At 37.9% G+C, this 18,811-nt stretch overlaps 2 protein-coding genes across 2 annotated transcripts; one reads left to right on the forward strand and one right to left on the reverse strand.

The window, feature by feature from the left end:
* Positions 1 to 358: 358 nt before the first annotated feature.
* LOC21394496 lies at positions 359 to 13,108 on the forward strand. The gene is made up of 9 exons (XM_024170275.1): positions 359 to 439; positions 3,507 to 3,683; positions 9,338 to 9,430; positions 10,666 to 10,848; positions 10,941 to 11,043; positions 11,122 to 11,307; positions 11,547 to 12,040; positions 12,121 to 12,605; positions 12,700 to 13,108. Exons 1-9 carry the CDS (start codon positions 359 to 361, stop codon positions 12,758 to 12,760), a joined length of 1,863 nt encoding a protein of 620 aa, XP_024026043.1. The 3' UTR covers positions 12,761 to 13,108.
* An 83-nt stretch (positions 13,109 to 13,191) lies between these two features.
* Positions 13,192 to 18,179, reverse strand: LOC21394497 (alpha-galactosidase 3). Its single transcript, XM_024170254.1, has 15 exons — positions 17,699 to 18,179; positions 17,321 to 17,379; positions 17,039 to 17,095; positions 16,917 to 16,951; positions 16,609 to 16,712; positions 16,334 to 16,406; positions 15,921 to 15,979; positions 15,766 to 15,831; positions 15,592 to 15,675; positions 15,097 to 15,161; positions 14,924 to 15,006; positions 14,530 to 14,620; positions 14,359 to 14,417; positions 13,801 to 13,941; positions 13,192 to 13,507 (listed from the first exon to the last, which is right to left on the reverse strand). The coding sequence occupies exons 1-15, from the start codon at positions 17,914 to 17,916 to the stop codon at positions 13,397 to 13,399; spliced, it is 1,305 nt and encodes a 434-aa protein (XP_024026022.1). The 5' UTR covers positions 17,917 to 18,179; the 3' UTR covers positions 13,192 to 13,396.
* Positions 18,180 to 18,811: the final 632 nt, after the last annotated feature.

Here is an 18,811-nt window from a genome sequence, read left to right on the forward strand (position 1 = left end):
AGTTGCGATGGTCCAAAGCACATGTACTGACACTTGCTGACATAGTTATCTATTTTTTGCAATTAGGAACGTGTAACTTATCTTTATTTTGAGTGTGAAAAAGAAAACACTTATATATTTTCGTTGTGTTCTTTTGGTTGTATACGTTGATGACTGTATGATATGCTGATATGGGTATACATAACTTAAGAGACTTGATAAAATGTTTATTTTCAATTTTCAAACACTTGGTTGCTCGGTGCCTTGTCATCCGAGTTTTCTCTTAAGAGGTACGTTGTTGTGCCTTGTTGTCTGAGTTTGACGCTACATTCCAAAATAATGTGTGGAGAATCACAGGGTCTTAATATGTCAAACTGAAATGTGGAAGATTGATTTCATTCTTCCGTCTCCTTTTCGATATGCTCTGCCTTGTGGCTTGAAGATTTCTTTTGAGAACTCGGTTATTATTTATCAATTTCGTAAAGTCAAATATAAACAGTGAAGATGGCTAAAATTGAATACACATCAGTTAGGCTGCCTTTGCCTTTAGTATGTTTTTTATGCTAATGATTGCCTTTAGTATTATGCTAATGATTGCCTTTAGTATGTGTATTTCTCTTTGAATATGCTGGGTGGTTATGCATCCAATGGTTATACCAAGCTTTTTTTTTTTTTTACTATTATTGTTAATTTTTACATTGTGAGTACTTGTGCTCAGTAGCAGTCATTATGTTTTTGCTCGGCACATGTGCTCGACTCATACGTCTAAGAACTTGATTTAATTTTGTTTTTACTTGTCTGTTATGATTCCAAAGTTCCCACGAATTTTAAGCTCTGATTAGTTGAAATACACTGAATGACATCTGCTTGTGGGCACCTTTGTTTGGTAACTGTGATGTGGTAATTTTGGCAGAATCTGACTTGGTCCTAAAAAACCAAGGGCATTTAATGAGTCTCTCTGTATCTTATTGGAAATATTTCTATGGAAGACAAATTCATTTGAGCAAATCCCTAAAGTTCAAAAAAGTCATTTGATCAATTGGCAAGACAATTAATAAGAAAATCTGTGGAATGAATGCAATAAATGAATATAATCTATAAAGACAAGGTCAGATAGCGTATTAATAGGGTGCCATTAATTTGTAATCACCCACACAATAGGAATTTCATTTGTACAAGAATGGAGAAGCAAGATTTTCAAATAAAAAAAAATGGAGAAGCAAGAATGAGATAACTAAGAATAGTTTGGCTTGTAGATAAAAATAGAAGAAATATTATTTGTACTATTCGAAAAATGGAAGCATTTTGAAATTCCCTCTTATTTTTTTGTAATCAAATTTTATATTTTATTACCTTATTATAGACTTTGCTCTATCTCGGCAGAAATTAAGAAAGTGGGTTCATCTCGAATTGGCGGTGAGCTGTGTTAATATTAGTACCCTATGGAACGCTGATATGTACAGTCATTTTCCTTTTTTTGCCATCTCTTCATTTCTACATATCATTTATCATCCGCTTTCTTCACTAGATTTCCCTTGATGCTGTCATTAAGAGGGGGGCATAGGAACAATTTCATTCTTTTTGCTTTTGTTTGTATGTAATCACATTTGTCCTTATCTCTTGCACTTTTCCTTTTCTGCTAAACGTTTCCTTCTCTATTTCCATTTACGACCTCATTTTTCTTTTTCATATTTTAAAAGGCTTATTTCACCTATTTAACCATTCCCTCATAACCACATGTCAAAATAGCCCCAATTCTTTTTTCTCCAGGCATGACAGTTGTGTCTAACATATAGAGAAGCTTATGAAATCTGTTTCTTCAAGTATGCAACAGACATGGAAGACTGTAGACCATTGCTGAAGCATCCAAGCAGCTTAATTTCTTCTCCCTTTCGTTTTAAATAGACATTATAGATTGAGTTCCTTCCTTCTGATTTTTTAGCATTTTGGGATTTTTTTTCCCTATCTTTTTCATCTTTGCTGGTAAGTAAGCTTTTCTACAGCCACTCATCTCTTCAAAGGCGTCCCCAGACGACGATCCTTGCATTTTTTTCACATAATTCTTAGGCCTCTTGATTGTTTCAGTACAGCTAGTTCATTTTCGTTTTCTCACTTTCCTAGGATTCTAACGCTGTTTTATTCAGTCTGTTATTGAAATCTTCCTTTGCTGTTGTCTCTCTGTGGGTTCACCAGGTTCCTTTTTCAAAATCCTAAAGTTTCAGTTTCTTATGGAAGATTTTCAAGAAGAAAACTTTTCTCCTCACTCTTCTTTATCTTCTTTCTCTTCACCTAACCAAGACCTGTTGTTAATGGATGCTGAGCTCTGGCTGATGTCCGAGCAAAGAACCCAAGAGATATTATGTACTGTCCAACCAAACATAATGTGTGATAAGAGGAGAAAGGAGGTCATAAATTATTTGAGGTCACTAATTATAGGATATTTTGGAACCGAGGTGAGATATTTCCTGCTCTGCTTTCCCTTGACTCCTTTTTACATATGAATTATTAATATATTTTTCTTCTTTTTCATTTTGAATGTATCTACTTCTTCTAATTGATGTTACAGATACCACCAAGAATGGAATCCTGCCAATATATTTAAGTCTCTTCTGGTGGATTATATGTTTCTAAAACATGCATCGTTTGCTTAGTCTACGGTCAAGCTTGTTCCTTTTGTTTTAAAATTCTTGTAATGCTGTAAAAACTAAAACATAGCATGACATCAAGAGCTCATATAGATTGCTCATTCTTTTTGTCAGTTTAGTAACAATTTAAAATTTTGCACGTGATTGACTTCTCTTGTTAAAATCAAAACCTAAAAAAGGAATTGGTTATTTATATTTTGATAAGGAATAGATACGTGTTTAGCCCCCAGTACTTAGGAGCATGGTGGGTTGAATATCCCATTTCCGCATATTTCGGTCCCTTATCGAGCAACATTACGTGTTTCTGCCACCCAAAAAAAAAAAAAAAGGACAACGAGTAACTATTGTCTGCTTACGGAATGATGAGAAAGCCGATACTTCCTGTGTGACAGCAGATTGTGTAAACTGAGGAGCCAAAGTTAAAATGTGCTATCTGAAGGATCTTTGACATTATAGTTCTTTCACACCAGAAATATCTCCTTTTTTAGATTTCCAATAACGTTAAGTTAGTTTACCCTTTTTTGTATCATAATTTTTATCATCATTTTATGTAGCATCATAGAGCTTTATGCCACCCCCTCCTTTGGGTGCTGATGCCAGTAAATGAAAGTTGGTGGTATATGTTATTTGTGAGCTGGATATAAACTAATTGCAATTGATGGTATATGTTATTTGTGAGCTGGATTTGAAAATTCATAAATAAGTAAGCTATAATCCTTTTGTTTTTGGCTATACAACACTTATTAATTCTTTTATATCTGCCGTTGTTAAAGTAAGATTTTCTGGTGGAAATCTATTTATGTCATCAGAATATGTATACCCTGGTATCACTGTGCTAAGTTAACACAAAAGTTATTTATCTATCTTCTTCTCTCCTTACAGGTTTTAGCATTCGGCTCAGTCCCTCTGAAGACCTATCTTCCCGATGGGGATATTGATATTACTGCTTTCAGCCATCAACATTTGGTAGAGGATTTTGCAGGAGAAGTGTGCAGCATACTGGAACGTGAAGGAGACTCCGAGTTCCAAGTTAAAGATGTTCAATACATCAACGCGCAGGTTTTCCTTTCTTGGCTTTGATCTTTCTTAATTTCAAGAACACTGTATGTGTTGCTCATTTTTTTATTAAGTGACTACTTTTTTTTTTTATATCTTTGTTGAAAGAATAATGCTAGGGACGCCATCTCTAAATCCCAACTATTTTACCAACTCTTGAGTTGTCATTATTTATTGGCAGGCTCTTTGTACTGAGAACTTCATAAATTGATGTTTACATTCTGATATGCCAGCTGAAATGGCTATCACATGCATCGTACTACCCCAAACCTGCATTATACAGGATCATGTAACGTGCTTGTGGTGATGACTACGTGTTGATTCGGTATCGCCAATTTGGCTACCATACATCTTTTCCTTTTTTCCTTCTTTTCTCTAATTGGAGGTTGCATCTTCAATTTGTGCGTTAGGGCTCTTTCTCACAGTCTAGGGACTCCCTCGCTTTTCATAGCCCTAGCTACGCTACCGTAACCAGGAGTTAGGCTTCCCATCACATATAGTTTAGTTTGGCGGCGGAAATGATACTTTGGATTTGCCAAGCTACTCCATTGTTTGGTTTCACATTAAGATTCTAAAATTACTCTTTATTGATCTTTTTTGCCCGTCTTGTTCTTTGTTTTCTATTCATTTTCCTTCATCTTAGTGTTTCACATTTTGTAAGATTCTAAAGATGAAATGAATTCCCAAAAGCAAAGATCCTTCTTTTCATTTTCTCGCATGTCTAACGGCACAAAAGAACTGCACCAGTTGCTTCTGTGGCTGTTCATGGTTAGATAGCTAATTATAATGAAATGGATGAGGAACAAGATACAAATAATTAGAATTTATGGTTATGTTTATCTACAAGGAGTATAATATGTTATTACGTTATATTCATCTTATTATTAGGGTTTATTTAACTATACATAGACCTAATGATTGTATTTTCACTTTGGACCATAGATTATTAGTATTGGATACACGTATTTCCTGCCTATTTTCACTTTGGATTTGCCAAGCTACTCCACTTTCAGTTTCATATTAAGATTCTAAAATTACTCCTTATTGATCTTTTTTTCGCCCTTCTTGTTCTTTGTTTTCTATTCATTTTCTTCACCTTAGTGTTTCACGTTTTGTAAGATTCTAAAGATGAAATAAATTCCCAAAAGCAAAGATCCTCCTTTTCATTTTCTTGCATGTCTAACGGCGCAAAAGAACTGCACCAGTTGCTTCTGTGGCTGCTCATGGTTCTATAGCTAATTATAATGAAATGGATGAAGAACAAGATATAAATAATTAGCAATTTATGGTTATGTTTATCTACTAGGAGTATAATACGCTATTACGTTATATTTATCTTATTATTAGTGTTTATTTAACTATGTTATAACCCCTGGGTAGAACTCATCCCCAAAAGCTAGCTTGTAGGGAGAGGGTGCCCAAGTGGTTATAAACCCACATGCTAAGCCCATACTTTAGCAATGTGAGACTCAACCAAGATCCTAACATACCACCACGTTTCCGACACTGACGTCCACGGCGGCCCACTCTGGCCTTTCTAGGTCGCCCCTTCCGCAACATACCTTTCAGGGAAATGGGGGACTTGCAGAGGCTTAGATCCCCCTGCAAAACCACCGCGGTATCGCCGATTTTGAACTTCATCGAGAGGGCTTTCCAGTTTACTGCCACAGCCCCAAGCGTCTCCAACCATTGCATTCCAAGTATCACGTCTGCGCTGCCCAATTCCAATGGAAGGAAATCCTCTACGATCTCAACGTCCTGCACCGATATGACCACTCCGCAGCACACACCTTCTCCCTTAACCGTGAGGCCGGTTCCCATCACTACCCCATAACCGCCCGTGGTATCCAGACCTAAATCCAAACTTTTCACTAACTCCGTGGAGATGAAGTTGTGGCTAGCTCCACTATCAATTAATATTACCACCTCAGTTCCCTTAATCCGCCCCTTGAGTTTCATAGTCTGGGGTGCTGTCAATCCAACCACAGAATTTAGTGACAACTCCACAAGCTCCTCTACCAAAGCATCCTCCCACGCTTCCGCCCCGGGCTCACCATTTTTCTCGCCGTCAGCCTCTTTTCCCCTGACCACCAGAACTTGCAGCTCCCGGTTGGGGCAGCGGTGACCCACCGAATACTTGCCATCACAACGATAGCACAGCCCTTTATCCCTTTTTGCCTGTAATTCGGCATCAGTGAGGCGGCGGAATGGAGATGACAAAGCACCCACGTGTTTCTCTGTCGGCTGTGTGGAATGTGGCTGAAATGAGGGTCCATTACGTGTTGCTGCAGCAAGAGGGCCAACAGAATTTCTGGGCCAAGCTCCCTGCGAGCTCATGGGTCCCCTCGTGGACTTAAGTTGTGAATTCCTGTCTTCCACCCTTTGGGCCAACTCCATAATTTGGCCCAGCCCAATTGGTTTGAGCATTCGAATTTCAGCCCTCACGTCCGGTTTCAGTCCTTTGATGAAATTTCCTTCCAGGACCTACTCTGGAATTCCCGCTAGTGGCGCCGCCATGACTTCAAACTGCTGACGGTACTCCCTCACGGTGGTTTCTTGCCGGAGAGCAAGGAAACTTCTCGTGCAGACTCCCCTCTTGCGTGGGTCTAAACCGCTCTAGGATCATCCGCTTAAGATCCAGCCAGTCACGGATTGCTCGCCGTCCATCCTCCCACTGGAACCACGCTAGCGCCTCCCCTTCCATACTGACCACGGCCGCTTCCAGCTTCTCTGTCTCTGAGCTTCGGCTGAGAGCAAAGTACCTCTCTGCACGGAAAATCCATCCGTTAGGATCCTCCCCGTTGAACACCGGCATTTCCACCCGCCATGTCCGCCATTCTCCTCGATTCGCACCCTCGCGGTGGATCGTGTCTGGTCGTCCTCCACCTTCATACGCTTTATGGCGACCCCCGACGTCGAACAGTCCACCATTCCTCCCGTTCAGTCCGCCCGGTGTCATTGTTGGGATCGAAGGAAGCTCCTTACCCGAAGCCGTCGATCCCGGTGTGGAAACCTCCCGCTGCCTCAGAAGCTCTTCCAATTTCCCGATCACCATCTCCATGCTCTTTTCCAGCTTCGGAATCTTCTTAAGATCTTCACGAAACGCCTCCTGCAACTCTCCCTTCATGGTCTCCAAGTCGCGCTGGACCTCCTCACGAACCTCCACCGCTATATCATCCACTTTCTTAACCGGTGCCTGCTCTGATGCCAATTGTTATAACCCCTGGGTAGAACTCATCCCCAAAAGCTAGCTTGTACAGCGCCTCCCCTTCCATACTGACCACGGCCGCTTCCAGCTTCTCTGTCTCTGAGCTTCGGCTGAGAGCGAAGTACCTCTCTGCACGGAAAATCCATCCGTCAGGATCCTCCCCGTTGAACACCGGCATTTCCACCCGCCATGTCCGCCATTCTCCTCGATTCGCACCCTCGCGGTGGATCGTGTCTGGTCGTCCTCCACCTTCATACGCTTTATGGCGACCCCCGACGTCGAACAGTCCACCATTCCTCCCGTTCAGTCCGCCCGGTGTCATTGTTGGGATCGAAGGAAGCTCCTTACCCGAAGCCGTCGATCCCGGTGTGGAAACCTCCCGCTGCCTCAGAAGCTCTTCCAATTTCCCGATCACCATCTCCATGCTCTTTTCCAGCTTCGGAATCTTCTTAAGATCTTCACGAAACGCCTCCTGCAACTCTCCCTTCATGGTCTCCAAGTCGCGCTGGACCTCCTCACGAACCTCCACCGCTATATCATCCACTTTCCTAACCGGTGCCTGCTCTGATGCCAATTGTTATAACCCCTGGATAGAACTCATCCCCAAAAGCTAGCTTGTAGGGAGAGGGTGCCCAAGTGGTTATAAACCTACATGCTAAGCCCATACTTTAGCAATGTGAGACTCAACCAGGATCCTAACAGCGTAGACCTAATGATTGTATTTGCACTTTGGACCAGTGATTATTAGTATTGAATACACGTATTTCCTGCCTATTGCATCTCCTCTTTCTTTTGATTCTTCTCTTCTTTTCTCTTTATTTCTTTCTTTTATCTTGGTTTCGCTTTGGAAACTCAATAGAGAAATAAGGGAATCTGCATAAGGAAAACTGGTGGTCAGCCAAGAGAGATGATGAAGGTGATCGGCCAAACATTTATACCCCAAGCTAAAGCTCAAGCCCAACATCTTAACCAATGGATTTTATTATTTTCATATATTGGTCTTTCTCTTCCATTGTGAACGGTGTTTCAAGTGAAACAACATTTTTGCGGAGAAACTAGACAGTTTTCATGGAGAAACTAGGCAGTGTTTCGCATAGAGCAGTATATAAACAGTACGTGTACCATTGAAACATTCTAGTTTTACTATCACTTGTAGCTAACCTCAAACAGGTGTGAAAATTTACAATTTTCATTGCAAGAGTTTAGTGGTAGTTAAGCTTAAGCCGGTTCTAAACTAGCCCACAACTCTTGAGTTCTAAATTTTCTCAATATAACAGTAATAGAATTCAACTCTTCATGATTTTCCTATATTAAGTAACAAACTAGATATGGAAATGGTGAAATTTTGGGTTTACGACAAGCTGGGGATGGAATGCCCTAAATGATTCAAAATTCAAGTTGATAGTGGAGAATAGTGGATCCCGTAGTTCTTTTCAGTAACGGAAGAGTTAAAAGTTAATAAAAGCTAGTAAAATAAAGGTGAAAATTTTGACGAGATAGCCAAAACAAACCATTATTTAACAATATCTTAGCATTACGTAAGTTAATTTCGAAGTATTAACCTAAAAGGCTAGGTTTTCAATTTCCAAATCATTTGACTCAACCTATAGACATTACTTCTAAATTGTTGTCCTGTGGTTTTCAAGCATTAAATGATCAACACCTCTTACCATCTCATACAATGTAAAACAGAAAGACTAACTTGGAAAAAAGATTACAATAATAGGTAAAACATGAAAAACGTATAAATAAGAGATCTTGAGGCGAATGTCTTAATTATGAATGCAAAATCCTTAATAAGTAAGCAATTAAATATAGCTTCCTTGAATCCTCGTTTTCTATGTTTTAAGATTTGAGAAACCCTAAGACACTAAAAGTAAATAGACATAGTGCGAACCACGGGAGCGCCTAGCGCCGAGAGGAGCAAAGCTCGTTTTCCTTTCAGGGTAAAGCGGCATTTAAAACTGTCCCAGATTCAGAATCGAATGTAAGGGATAGACTCCCTTCCCTTATAAAGGTGGCTAGGCTTGGAAAAGTATTTGTTTTCAAAATTTTTTTAGCAACATGTTGTTGTTCTCCTCACAATCAAAACATGGTTTGTGTTGGCAACTATTCTTCTGAAACGATAAAAAGGTTGCAGTTTTGCTTGATGCAAGGAATACATTTTCCAGCTGAAGCCTTGTCTTTCAAAGAACTACCTTGTAAGAGAGTAACTCTCAGGCCTTTCATATCTGTGTTCTCACTAGCTGCATCCTCACTCTTGTCCAACGCAGAAGCATACCCATCCCCTTTTTGTTTCTCTTTCCACAAACAACTTTATTTCTCTCACATGCTTTAAGCAAAAAGGACGAATCATTATTATTATTTTTTATTTTTTATTTTTTTGCAAAAGAAATAGAGTCCAATTTTTGTCTCTTCTTTTTTCCTTATTTTGAGATTTTGGATGCAGGTCAAGATTGTGAAATGCACTGTGAAGAATATACCAGTAGATATCTCCTTCAATCAAATGGCTGGTCTCTGCACTCTGTGTTTTATGGAGCAGGTTTGGATCTTAGCCTAATTAATTTAAGCTTAGTGTCTTTTAGATGAATTAAACTAGGATGCATTCACCAAACTATAAAGGAATGTAATGGAAAAGGTAATATTGGAAAGAAGAGTAAACTAATAAGAATAAGGATACGTTATTGATTCCCTTTCAATTGTTTACTTGTGTATTGGATATAGTGATGAGAAATAATCGCATTCCCTTTCTAGTGTTCACTAGTCTTAGGAATAGTAATTTTACCAATGTAATTATGAAAAGGTCCTTTTAATACTTTTCTTTTAAGAAGTCCTAATTTACACAATTAAATAACCATTGGCGATTTGGCGTGTAATGTAGGTTCTTATTAAGGTTAGATAAGTAAATTTGGCATTCATTCCCTTTAACAAGGAATCAATATCAGGGAGTGCTAGGATTGACATTCTCTTCACCAATTCATTGTATTATGTGGGGCCACTAAATACTTATTACTAATTTTGTAAGTAAAACCATTATTAGATGGGGAGCGGAATCACTCCTCGCTTTCTCTTTCATTTTCCCTTTCATGCTAAATAAATGCACCCTTAGAGTAATAGCAAGTGATCTTTTAAGTAACTATGGCCATTTGGATGCTTTTCCTCTTACCCTTTTACTGCTACTGAAACATTTTCTCTACATACTTCCTACTTCATTTGATTTATATCCGTTTAATTAATCAGCGGATTCAAACATGTATTCTGATTTATATCCGTTTAATTAATCACCGGATTCAGACATGTATTCTGATTTATATCCATTTAATTAATCGCCGGATTCGGACATGTATTCTCTCTCTCTCTGTGATTTGGACATGTACGTTTAATTAATCACCGAATTCAGATGTGTATTCTGACTTATATCCGTTTAATTAATCCCTGGATTCGGACATGAGTTTAGCGTACTTCTTGACATGAATGGAAAGAATGTCTGATTCATGCCAAATTTATCTGAAGAACTCTCTCTCTCTCTATGAACTTTAGCGTCCTGACATGAATGGAAAGAATGTCTGATTCATGCAAATTTTATCTGTTATTTCATGCAGCATTGCTTGAGTTTATCATATACGTCCTCTCATACTTAGCATGATACATAAATTTTTATTTTTCTTGACTTGTTTCCTCTAGCTTCCGCCATGCGTTGAATGATATCAAATTTTACCGCGTGTGCTCTTTCTTTTTCAAATGATATCCAACTTTTCTGCTACTTCCTTTTCTCAGGTTGATGAACTTATTGGAAAGGATCATCTGTTCAAACGCAGTATTCTGTTGATCAAAGCATGGTGTTATTATGAAAGCCGAATTCTTGGTGCACATCATGGCTTGATTTCAACATATGCACTAGAAACGTTGGTCTTGTATATTGTCAATCTATTTCATGAATCACTACGTGGACCTTTAGATGTATTCGCCCCTTTGATTTATGTTTCCTTCTCCAGCTGTTACCATTTTCATGCAAGTGTATGAATGACGTTAATTTGACATTGTGAAAACAGGTGTTCTATAAATTTTTGGAGTACTATAGCACATTTGATTGGAGCAATTACTGCATCACTATAAATGGTCCAGTCGCTCTATCTTCCTTTGCTGAAGTCACTGGTATGTGTTGATTGTCTCCAAAATAACGTTTAGTATGTTCATAGTTTATTTAAGGATACTTTAATTTTAATCTTGCAGCAGAGGGAATAGAAGCTGGTGGGGATGGATTACTTCTGAGTATGGCATTTTTGAGAAACTGCAGAGATTTGTTTTCACTTCCGATAAAAGCACATGAAGTTGAAGTGCATGAATTCCCCATTAAGCGCCTCAACATATTAGATCCTCTGAACGAAAAGAATAACCTCGGGCGTAGTGTTAGTAAAGGTATTGGATCAGCTCTTTTTTATTTTATTTTCAATTCAATCGGATATCTTCATATCGCTATTGTTAATAATAAAGGTAAAAACATGGTCTTGCAATATCTTAACTATAAAGAACACTAAAGAGAGATTATTTTCCTACAGAAGCATAACGTTTGATCACACATCAAGCGTCATCGGTATTGCTTTACTAGTTATCTCAACTAATGTGCTAACAATAAGCACCATCGGAATCTGATTTAGGAAATTTCCACCGGATAATGTGTGCTCTTTCCCATGGAGCTCAAAAGCTTGGAGAAATACTTTTGCTGCCAGGAGCAAGCATGGGTGAGGAACTCGAGAAGTTCTTTGAGAACACTTTGGATAGAAATGGAAGGGGAGAAAGGCCAGATGCCTTAGTTCCTGTGCATGCATTTGGTACTGGAAAATGTGAACCTTCTGATCTCACTGGAGACTATGACAGTTACTATGGTGGTCTACACTACACGCAGTTGTATCATGAGTATGCTTTGGCTGCCTCTGTGCAGCCCGGTCTATTCTATTCTTACGTATGGGATCAAAGCACCCTGACTTGGACATTGCAGCTCAACGGGAATGGATTTTTTCAAGGGGGTACGGATGGATACTACCCAATGGTTCCATTCTATCATCCTTATCCTTCGCAATTATCGGCTACTGGTTTTGATATTGCGGGAATGGGGAGATCAAGAGGAACAGGAACATTCATTCCTGAATTGGTAATAGTCATTCAAAGCTTTCTTTTATTTAGTTATGGTCGGATCAATAAGAACTTGACATCATGTCTTGGATATTGCAGACACATGAGCTCTACAAAGATTTCTACAAAGATGTCGACAAAGATGTCAACAAGAAGGTGAAGAAAAAGAATCCAGAGCCTACAAGACGTGGTTTATGGATAAAATCAGCTCATAAGATTGACCAGGTTGACAGCCCCACAGTCACAGGAAAGGATCAGGAGATTCAGGACAAAAAAAGCAGCCCCCCTGATCTTTCACTTGAACAATTCCCAGTTCTTCAAGTCACCACAAGGTCCAATCCACCGGCAATCTCTGAGTCTGCGGAGCTCTCCGCGAAGACCATGCAGCTCAAACAGTCTACTACCACTTTTGGAACTATCAAGTTTCCGACTTTCAAGCGCACACCGTCTCCATTAGGATTGCCTTCCCAATTACCTAGCGAGCAGGCAGATCCAGCTACTTCATATCCTACGGATTCTACGTTGTACTCCGCCGCACTGGGAGTGCAGAAAAAAGAAGAATTATCGGTGACTGTTGAAAAAAGGTATGTCCATTCTAGTGTACAAAACGTCAGGATAAATTAAGTCGTCTTTTTTCCACTCTTAATTTTCTTACCTCTCGACTGTTTTGCTTTGCAGGATTTCTGGACAGCTTTATGAACTCGAAGATGGCAAGGATTTCCCACCCCTGGCATTTTGATTTCAGATCAAAGAAAGGAACTTTTCTGAAGCAAGCATCAGAGGATAAGTTTGAAGCCCATACATATGTCGCATGGCAGTAACTATTTGTCCACATAATTTTATTGTTTCTCGTGTTTTCTTCTGGTTGAAGTTTGGAACTAAAGAACCTTTTATTTTTTTATTTTTTTTGGTCAGGCCGAATTTTGTTGTCTCTTGTTTTCTTCCGGGATGAACTTTTTTTTTTTCCCCCTGCAAAAGGGAATAACTGAATTTTCAGAGAACTGTTATTTTGACATTGTCATTTTGACAGTTTTTGTTTTATCTTGTTAGCGTTTATTATGGACACATGAATTTTTGTTACCCCCTTGGTTCCTATTTACCATATAGTTGTTTCTAATGAAATCTGGTCGCAGGTACACACATGTATGAAGGCCATTTCTTTTCCTTCTCTTAATGGAAAGATAATATTTATTGGATCAGAACGACATCAACTTTAGTAAGTACAGGACAAGCGTGGAAAAGGGTCACTATTGATGACACCAAAGTGACCCTTTACGTGACTGATGTTTTGCAATTATTGTATACAATTATTGCAACGTGCTAATTTATCAAGTGTTGTTTACGATATCAAAGTGGTCCAAGCTCCTGCAGGGGGCTAGATCTTCTTGACAGCCGAAGTGTGGAGACTGAATATGTAGAGATGAGAGTCGTGACTCTCGACTCGAGCACTGTACGACGAAACTACTCCGGCTGCAATGTCTTTGTGCTGCAGGCAGTACGACCAACCATTAAAAAATATATAAAAGTATTACATTGCAATATCTTCAAAGATAACATGCATGTATATTGAAAAACGTCATTTCTATGTGACAGAAATTGCATGCTAAGATCAGCGGTAATTCCTCAATCCACATATGTTGAGATGTAGAGTTCATTGGCTATGTACATAATATGTCTAGACCAAGTTATATGCATATGAATTATAAAAAAAAATTACATGCATATGAATTATCAAAAAAATTACATGCATATGATAACTACGTAGGTCAACGACCAAACCTGCCACAAATCTCTCACTGAGACGCTAGTTCTGGGTTGAAGCCCCAGTGCTTTCCAATGGGCTGTAATAGTTGTTGTCTTCGAACAGCGATTCCAAAGAGCAACAGCTAAGCGATCTCCAGATAATGGACCCGACCAAACCTGGAAAGGCAAAATAATAACGAGCAAATCAAGTTATTACATACGTGTAAAGTGTGCATATTCTTGGAAAGCCAACAATGTCGCGACATTTTGTCATGAAAAAAAAAAAAAACTACCCCTCCTTTACCACCCAAAAATGGACCAGGAAGGAGGGTCTAGATTGATTTATATTTTTTTATGCCTACCCCTTTACTACCCAAAAAAAGGACCACGCAGACGGATCTAGACTCTAGATTGGTGGAAGATATCATTGATTGGACAAACTTTGACCAAAAATTACATTTAATCAGGGAATTCTATACTACATTCCAATTGATTAAGCTGTAATGCAAGTTAATATATATAAAATATATAAATAAATAAATAAACTGTAACGTAAGTTAATGTGCTGTGATGAGGTGAGAGAGAGCAAAAGACCTGACTGCAACCTTCTGGTCCTGAAGCGTCAACTCTTCTTCCCTGAACCCCAAGTCGATCTGCGAAACAAAAATACGTCTCACGTATTTAGATTTGCTAATTTTGATAAACAAATGAAGATAAAGAGCAAGATGTACTATAGACCAATTAGACACACAGAGAGAAATTCACCTTGGTTGACAAGAATCACCTCTTTATTACTTAAAATCTCAATAGTTTCTGCACTAATGCTCCTCACATCACAACCGATTATAAGAGGAGCCTGAAAATTTCAATACAATTTTGAGCATGTGATGGAGCATCATCATTCATCATTAGTAAACCTGAAGGACTTAAAAAGCTAATACGCAAACACGTGTCTTGTGCTATCCGTTTTACAAACTTGAACTAAAAGTGATAATAGAGTTGAAACAAAAATAATCCTTAATGAATAACTGCTTATACAAAATTTTCCTCCATAGAAATCCTTAATCAAAGGAAGCCTTGCTCTTAGTTCTTAACTACTTAGAATGGACTTTCAACAAACAAATAAATAAGTGAAAAATAATGGAGACAATTCTCAAACCTTCATCAACGCCCAGATACTAAAATGACCACGGTACTCTTGACAAGTCATGCCTCCATTGCCGACTTCCAACATATCCGGATCTGCTCAAAATGATAAGAAACTTATTCACATTTACAGCAATAAATCCCTATGGCTTTGTGCAATTTACTTCATAAAAGGCCCATTATTACCGTTCCATCCACCAGGTCCTGCATATGCTGCCCACTTGTTGTTCAAATCGGCTATGGTGGTCATACTAAACAAGAGGGGAAAAAGGAAACTCTATCAATACAACAATTTTCAAAATAAGAAAACTTTACAACTACACTCGTTACTTTTAGACGTTTAGTTTGATTACTAGAAAGATTGGTATTAAAATCTTCCCGAAAGATAGAACACAAAAAGCAATAATCTGAGGCCAATAGAGGACATTGTTGTCCACTGAAAGAGAACCATAAGGATGATTAGTATTGGGATACTCCAAAATCGCCGTATCAGCAAGTTATGGTAAACCAGAAATTTAGGCCTAATTGCAGAAATATCAGTATATATATAAAGAACTTCCAGTTTGACTTCAAAATTAATTAAAAAAGCAAGCTATTTAGTAAAGTGTCTCATAGTAATTGCACCATGGCATGGCACCAGGCACCATCCATTTCGAAGGAATATAAATCAAGAATTATAACCTTGCCCATGTATCGTTGATGTCCTCTGTTGTACGCCAACTATTTCCAACCTTTCCAGCCCACAAAGCAGGGTCGTCCACACCCCTGCCAAAAAAAAAAAAAATTTGTGTGAAACTGGCAGTCAAGACACACGGATGAACTCAAATGGCCAAACAGATCAATAAGCTGGATTACCAGTTGCAAATGGAATAGAAAATAGTACGTCCGGTTGCATTTAAGGCATTACGCATGGGAGGATATCTGAAAAGCATTGAAACACATTAAGTCAAAATAAAAGCAACTAATGGAGATTACTTTCCAACGTAATTGAGACTGAGAAGAAGCAAGACCGTTTTTGTGGTTTGATGCCTAGATTGAAACAGTTGTCATACTTCAAGTAATCTAAACCCTGACAAAACAAAATTAAACATTAGCCAGGTATATAAGTAAACAACCCTGGAAAAAGATTACAACTACACTGCTTAGATAGGTGGACTGTGCTTGTTTGTTCAAGACTAATTTAGTATTTTCCAATAAGATGTTTACTAACAAAAAGGTAACCAGAAGAAAAAACTCAATTTCTTCAAGTGATGTCTCGAAACAAGTAGTTTAGACGCTACATTTCAGAAATGGGCGGCTGGGAAACTACTATGCTATCCCATGCCAAGGATTCTGACTCTCACAATGAAACAGAAGTAGCAATATAAGATGCTAAAAAAAGAAATAAGATGGACACATCAAGTCAGGTAAACTTGAAACTAACCCAAGAAGCAAACAGCTCTGCATCCTCATTTTCATGAAAAATTGATCCTGGTCGAACTTGACATGTAAAAGCCCTAAAAAAGTGCAGACATGGAAGTCATATCAGTGAGCTTGCCTTGATATCAAAATGGGACTACAGAAGGCCAAATATTCTATTAAAAAAAACCAAAAACAAAACATAACAAAAAACTGTCAATATATATATATATATATATATATATTATTGTTGTGATCTAACTTCTAATTCTCTAATCCAATGAAGGAAATTCATCCTACCCAGCATCAGAGTAAATTCCAAGCTTAAGGCCCTTTGCATGTACGTAATCAGCGACAGCTTTAATTCCTGATGGAAAAGCTTTTGGATCAGGTTCCAACTGCCCCTGCGCAACCAAACAAGCATCAAAAGAAAAAATTGAACATGTCAATGAACACACATCTATTATGCTAAGAAGTACTTGACCAATTGATAGGAGCTGACAGAAATTCTTCACGAGTAAAACAGAAAAGCTCAGAAATTACTTATACAAATTGTGAAAGTTGCAAAAAAATATACTTGGTTAGAAACTATTAAAAGGGAAGCTAACCTTTGAATTCCGAGTTAAAGAAGACCAGCAATCATCTACATTCAACGAACACGGAATTAAAATCTAAAATTAACAGAATTTCATGTCAAATGAAATATAAAAGAAACGCCAGAAAAGGGTACCTATATTTATATACACATAACCTAAATCAGCCAAGCCCGTTGAGACAAGCGCATCAGCTGTCAATAACATTGAAAATAGATGTTAGCAGCTTCATAAAGCATCTCCATACGTGTGGTTCCTATTCAACTAAAATCGTCAAATTTCCAAACTAATAATCAAAGGATCCACCGTATTTTCCTGTTCTTTACCAAATTTAAAAGTCCTCAGGACTCTCAACAGTGTCAGTTTCATCATGATTAGTATAAAAACAAGTGGGAGATTAGAAAGAAATTAAATGTTACCTGTTTCCCTAATGACAGTTTCGTTGATATTGCATGCAAAGAAATTCCAGCTACTCCATCTACCAATTGACAATACAAATCAAATAGCAGAAGTTATTGTTAGTATATCTAATCAAACGAGATATAAGAATTCCACTGAAAGTTCCAAAAAAAACAAAACTTTCCTGTTTGCCATGCACTAGCAAGCATCAGGCAAATTCCTATTCAGTAACCAAAGTCGCATAATCCAAATCAAAAGAGAAAAGAAAAAGTTTCCAAATACACCGAACTTATAAACTATGTAAAAACCTGATCTTAAAAAAAAATACAAAAAAGAAAAATCCAATTTTTGAAGGAAAGATCTAGAAATGCATGAGAGAGAGAGAGAGATAGACGAACCCCATCTGAGGAGTTCTGGCCAAGCCATTGTTGAGCTGCAAAATCCCATACTTGGAAGTATCATGAATTTGATTGAAAGAAGGTCCAAGGATACTCGGATTTCCAAAGCTCTTCAAAAGAGTCTCTGTTCTTTCTCTTCCCGCAATCGCCACCGAAGCTGCCAACAGAGAGAGCACTAGAACATGCACAGAAACAGAAATGGCGTTTCTCTTCGCCATTGTTGAATGTTCTTTTCTCTTTCCTTCTTTCTTTCGCCGTCTCTCGTTATGCCGTAGAAACTTGAAGGTCCTCGGAAACAGGAAATGTATGGAGGACTATTAATTAATACTGGTAGTGACTAGTGATGAGATCAAAATAAATAAATAAAAAAGTTAATAAAAAAGTAACTTCATTCAATCAATCAATTATGATAGGGGCAAGTGGGTTAGATGATATATTATCCCCTCCCTTTGTTTTTGCCTCGTGTTAATGGATTAGCCCAGACTTGCACTTGGCATCTTTTTAATGGGAAAGTTTTTCTAATAGATCATCATAACAGTGATATAAGTTTTTAATCGCGGAATAATACAAAATAGATCGTTTTTAATATAAATTTAACAGTTAAATATAAAAAAAAACTGATCATTTATTTTTTTAATTTTACTAGAAAAACTCTCTTTTAATAATTAGTAAATCCTTTTGTTTAAATTATTGGATTCTTAAACGGGTTTGTGGGTGTTTAATTAGAAGAATAATGCTCCAATCATAAATCATGGCGTCAAAAACTGAATTCAACATTATTAGTCAAGGTCCCAATGCAGAAATTTTCTTTATTAAAGTTATCTGTTTATGGCTTTTGGCCAGTTTATTGATTTTTCCAATTTTGTTTATTTATTTCTTGAAATGGACTAGTCTTTTGTTTGTGTTTTTTGTGATGACACCTGGCTTTTATTCGTTCATCGCATCTCATACTCCACCAACTGGCAAGAAAACAAAAAATTAAATCACAAGATTCGTGAAGCGCTCTTTTCGTTTGTTGGTCGAGTGATTAATTTATTTTTAAATAAAAAAAGTGATTAGTTGATTTTGGGAATGCGTGTCCAAATTGAAAATGTTCTTACTGGTTGGACTTGG

The sequence above is a fragment of the Morus notabilis genome, unplaced genomic scaffold, assembly GCF_000414095.1.
Source record: "Morus notabilis unplaced genomic scaffold, ASM41409v2 Scaffold813, whole genome shotgun sequence".
NCBI lineage: Eukaryota > Viridiplantae > Streptophyta > Magnoliopsida > Rosales > Moraceae > Morus > Morus notabilis.

Coding starts and splice junctions, on each gene's coding strand:
- LOC21394496 (XM_024170275.1), top strand. CDS start 359: ATGTGGAAGATTGATTTCATTCTTCCGTCTCCTTTTCGATATGCTCTG. Junction 11,044..11,121: donor TTCCTTTGCTGAAGTCACTG/GTATGTGTTGAT, acceptor TTAATCTTGCAG/CAGAGGGAATAGAAGCTGGT. Junction 11,308..11,546: donor CGGGCGTAGTGTTAGTAAAG/GTATTGGATCAG, acceptor AATCTGATTTAG/GAAATTTCCACCGGATAATG.
- LOC21394497 (XM_024170254.1), bottom strand. CDS start 17,916: ATGGCGAAGAGAAACGCCATTTCTGTTTCTGTGCATGTTCTAGTGCTC. Junction 15,162..15,591: donor ATCAACGATACATGGGCAAG/GTTATAATTCTT, acceptor CCTCTTGTTTAG/TATGACCACCATAGCCGATT. Junction 15,007..15,096: donor AGGACCTGGTGGATGGAACG/GTAATAATGGGC, acceptor CATTTTGAGCAG/ATCCGGATATGTTGGAAGTC.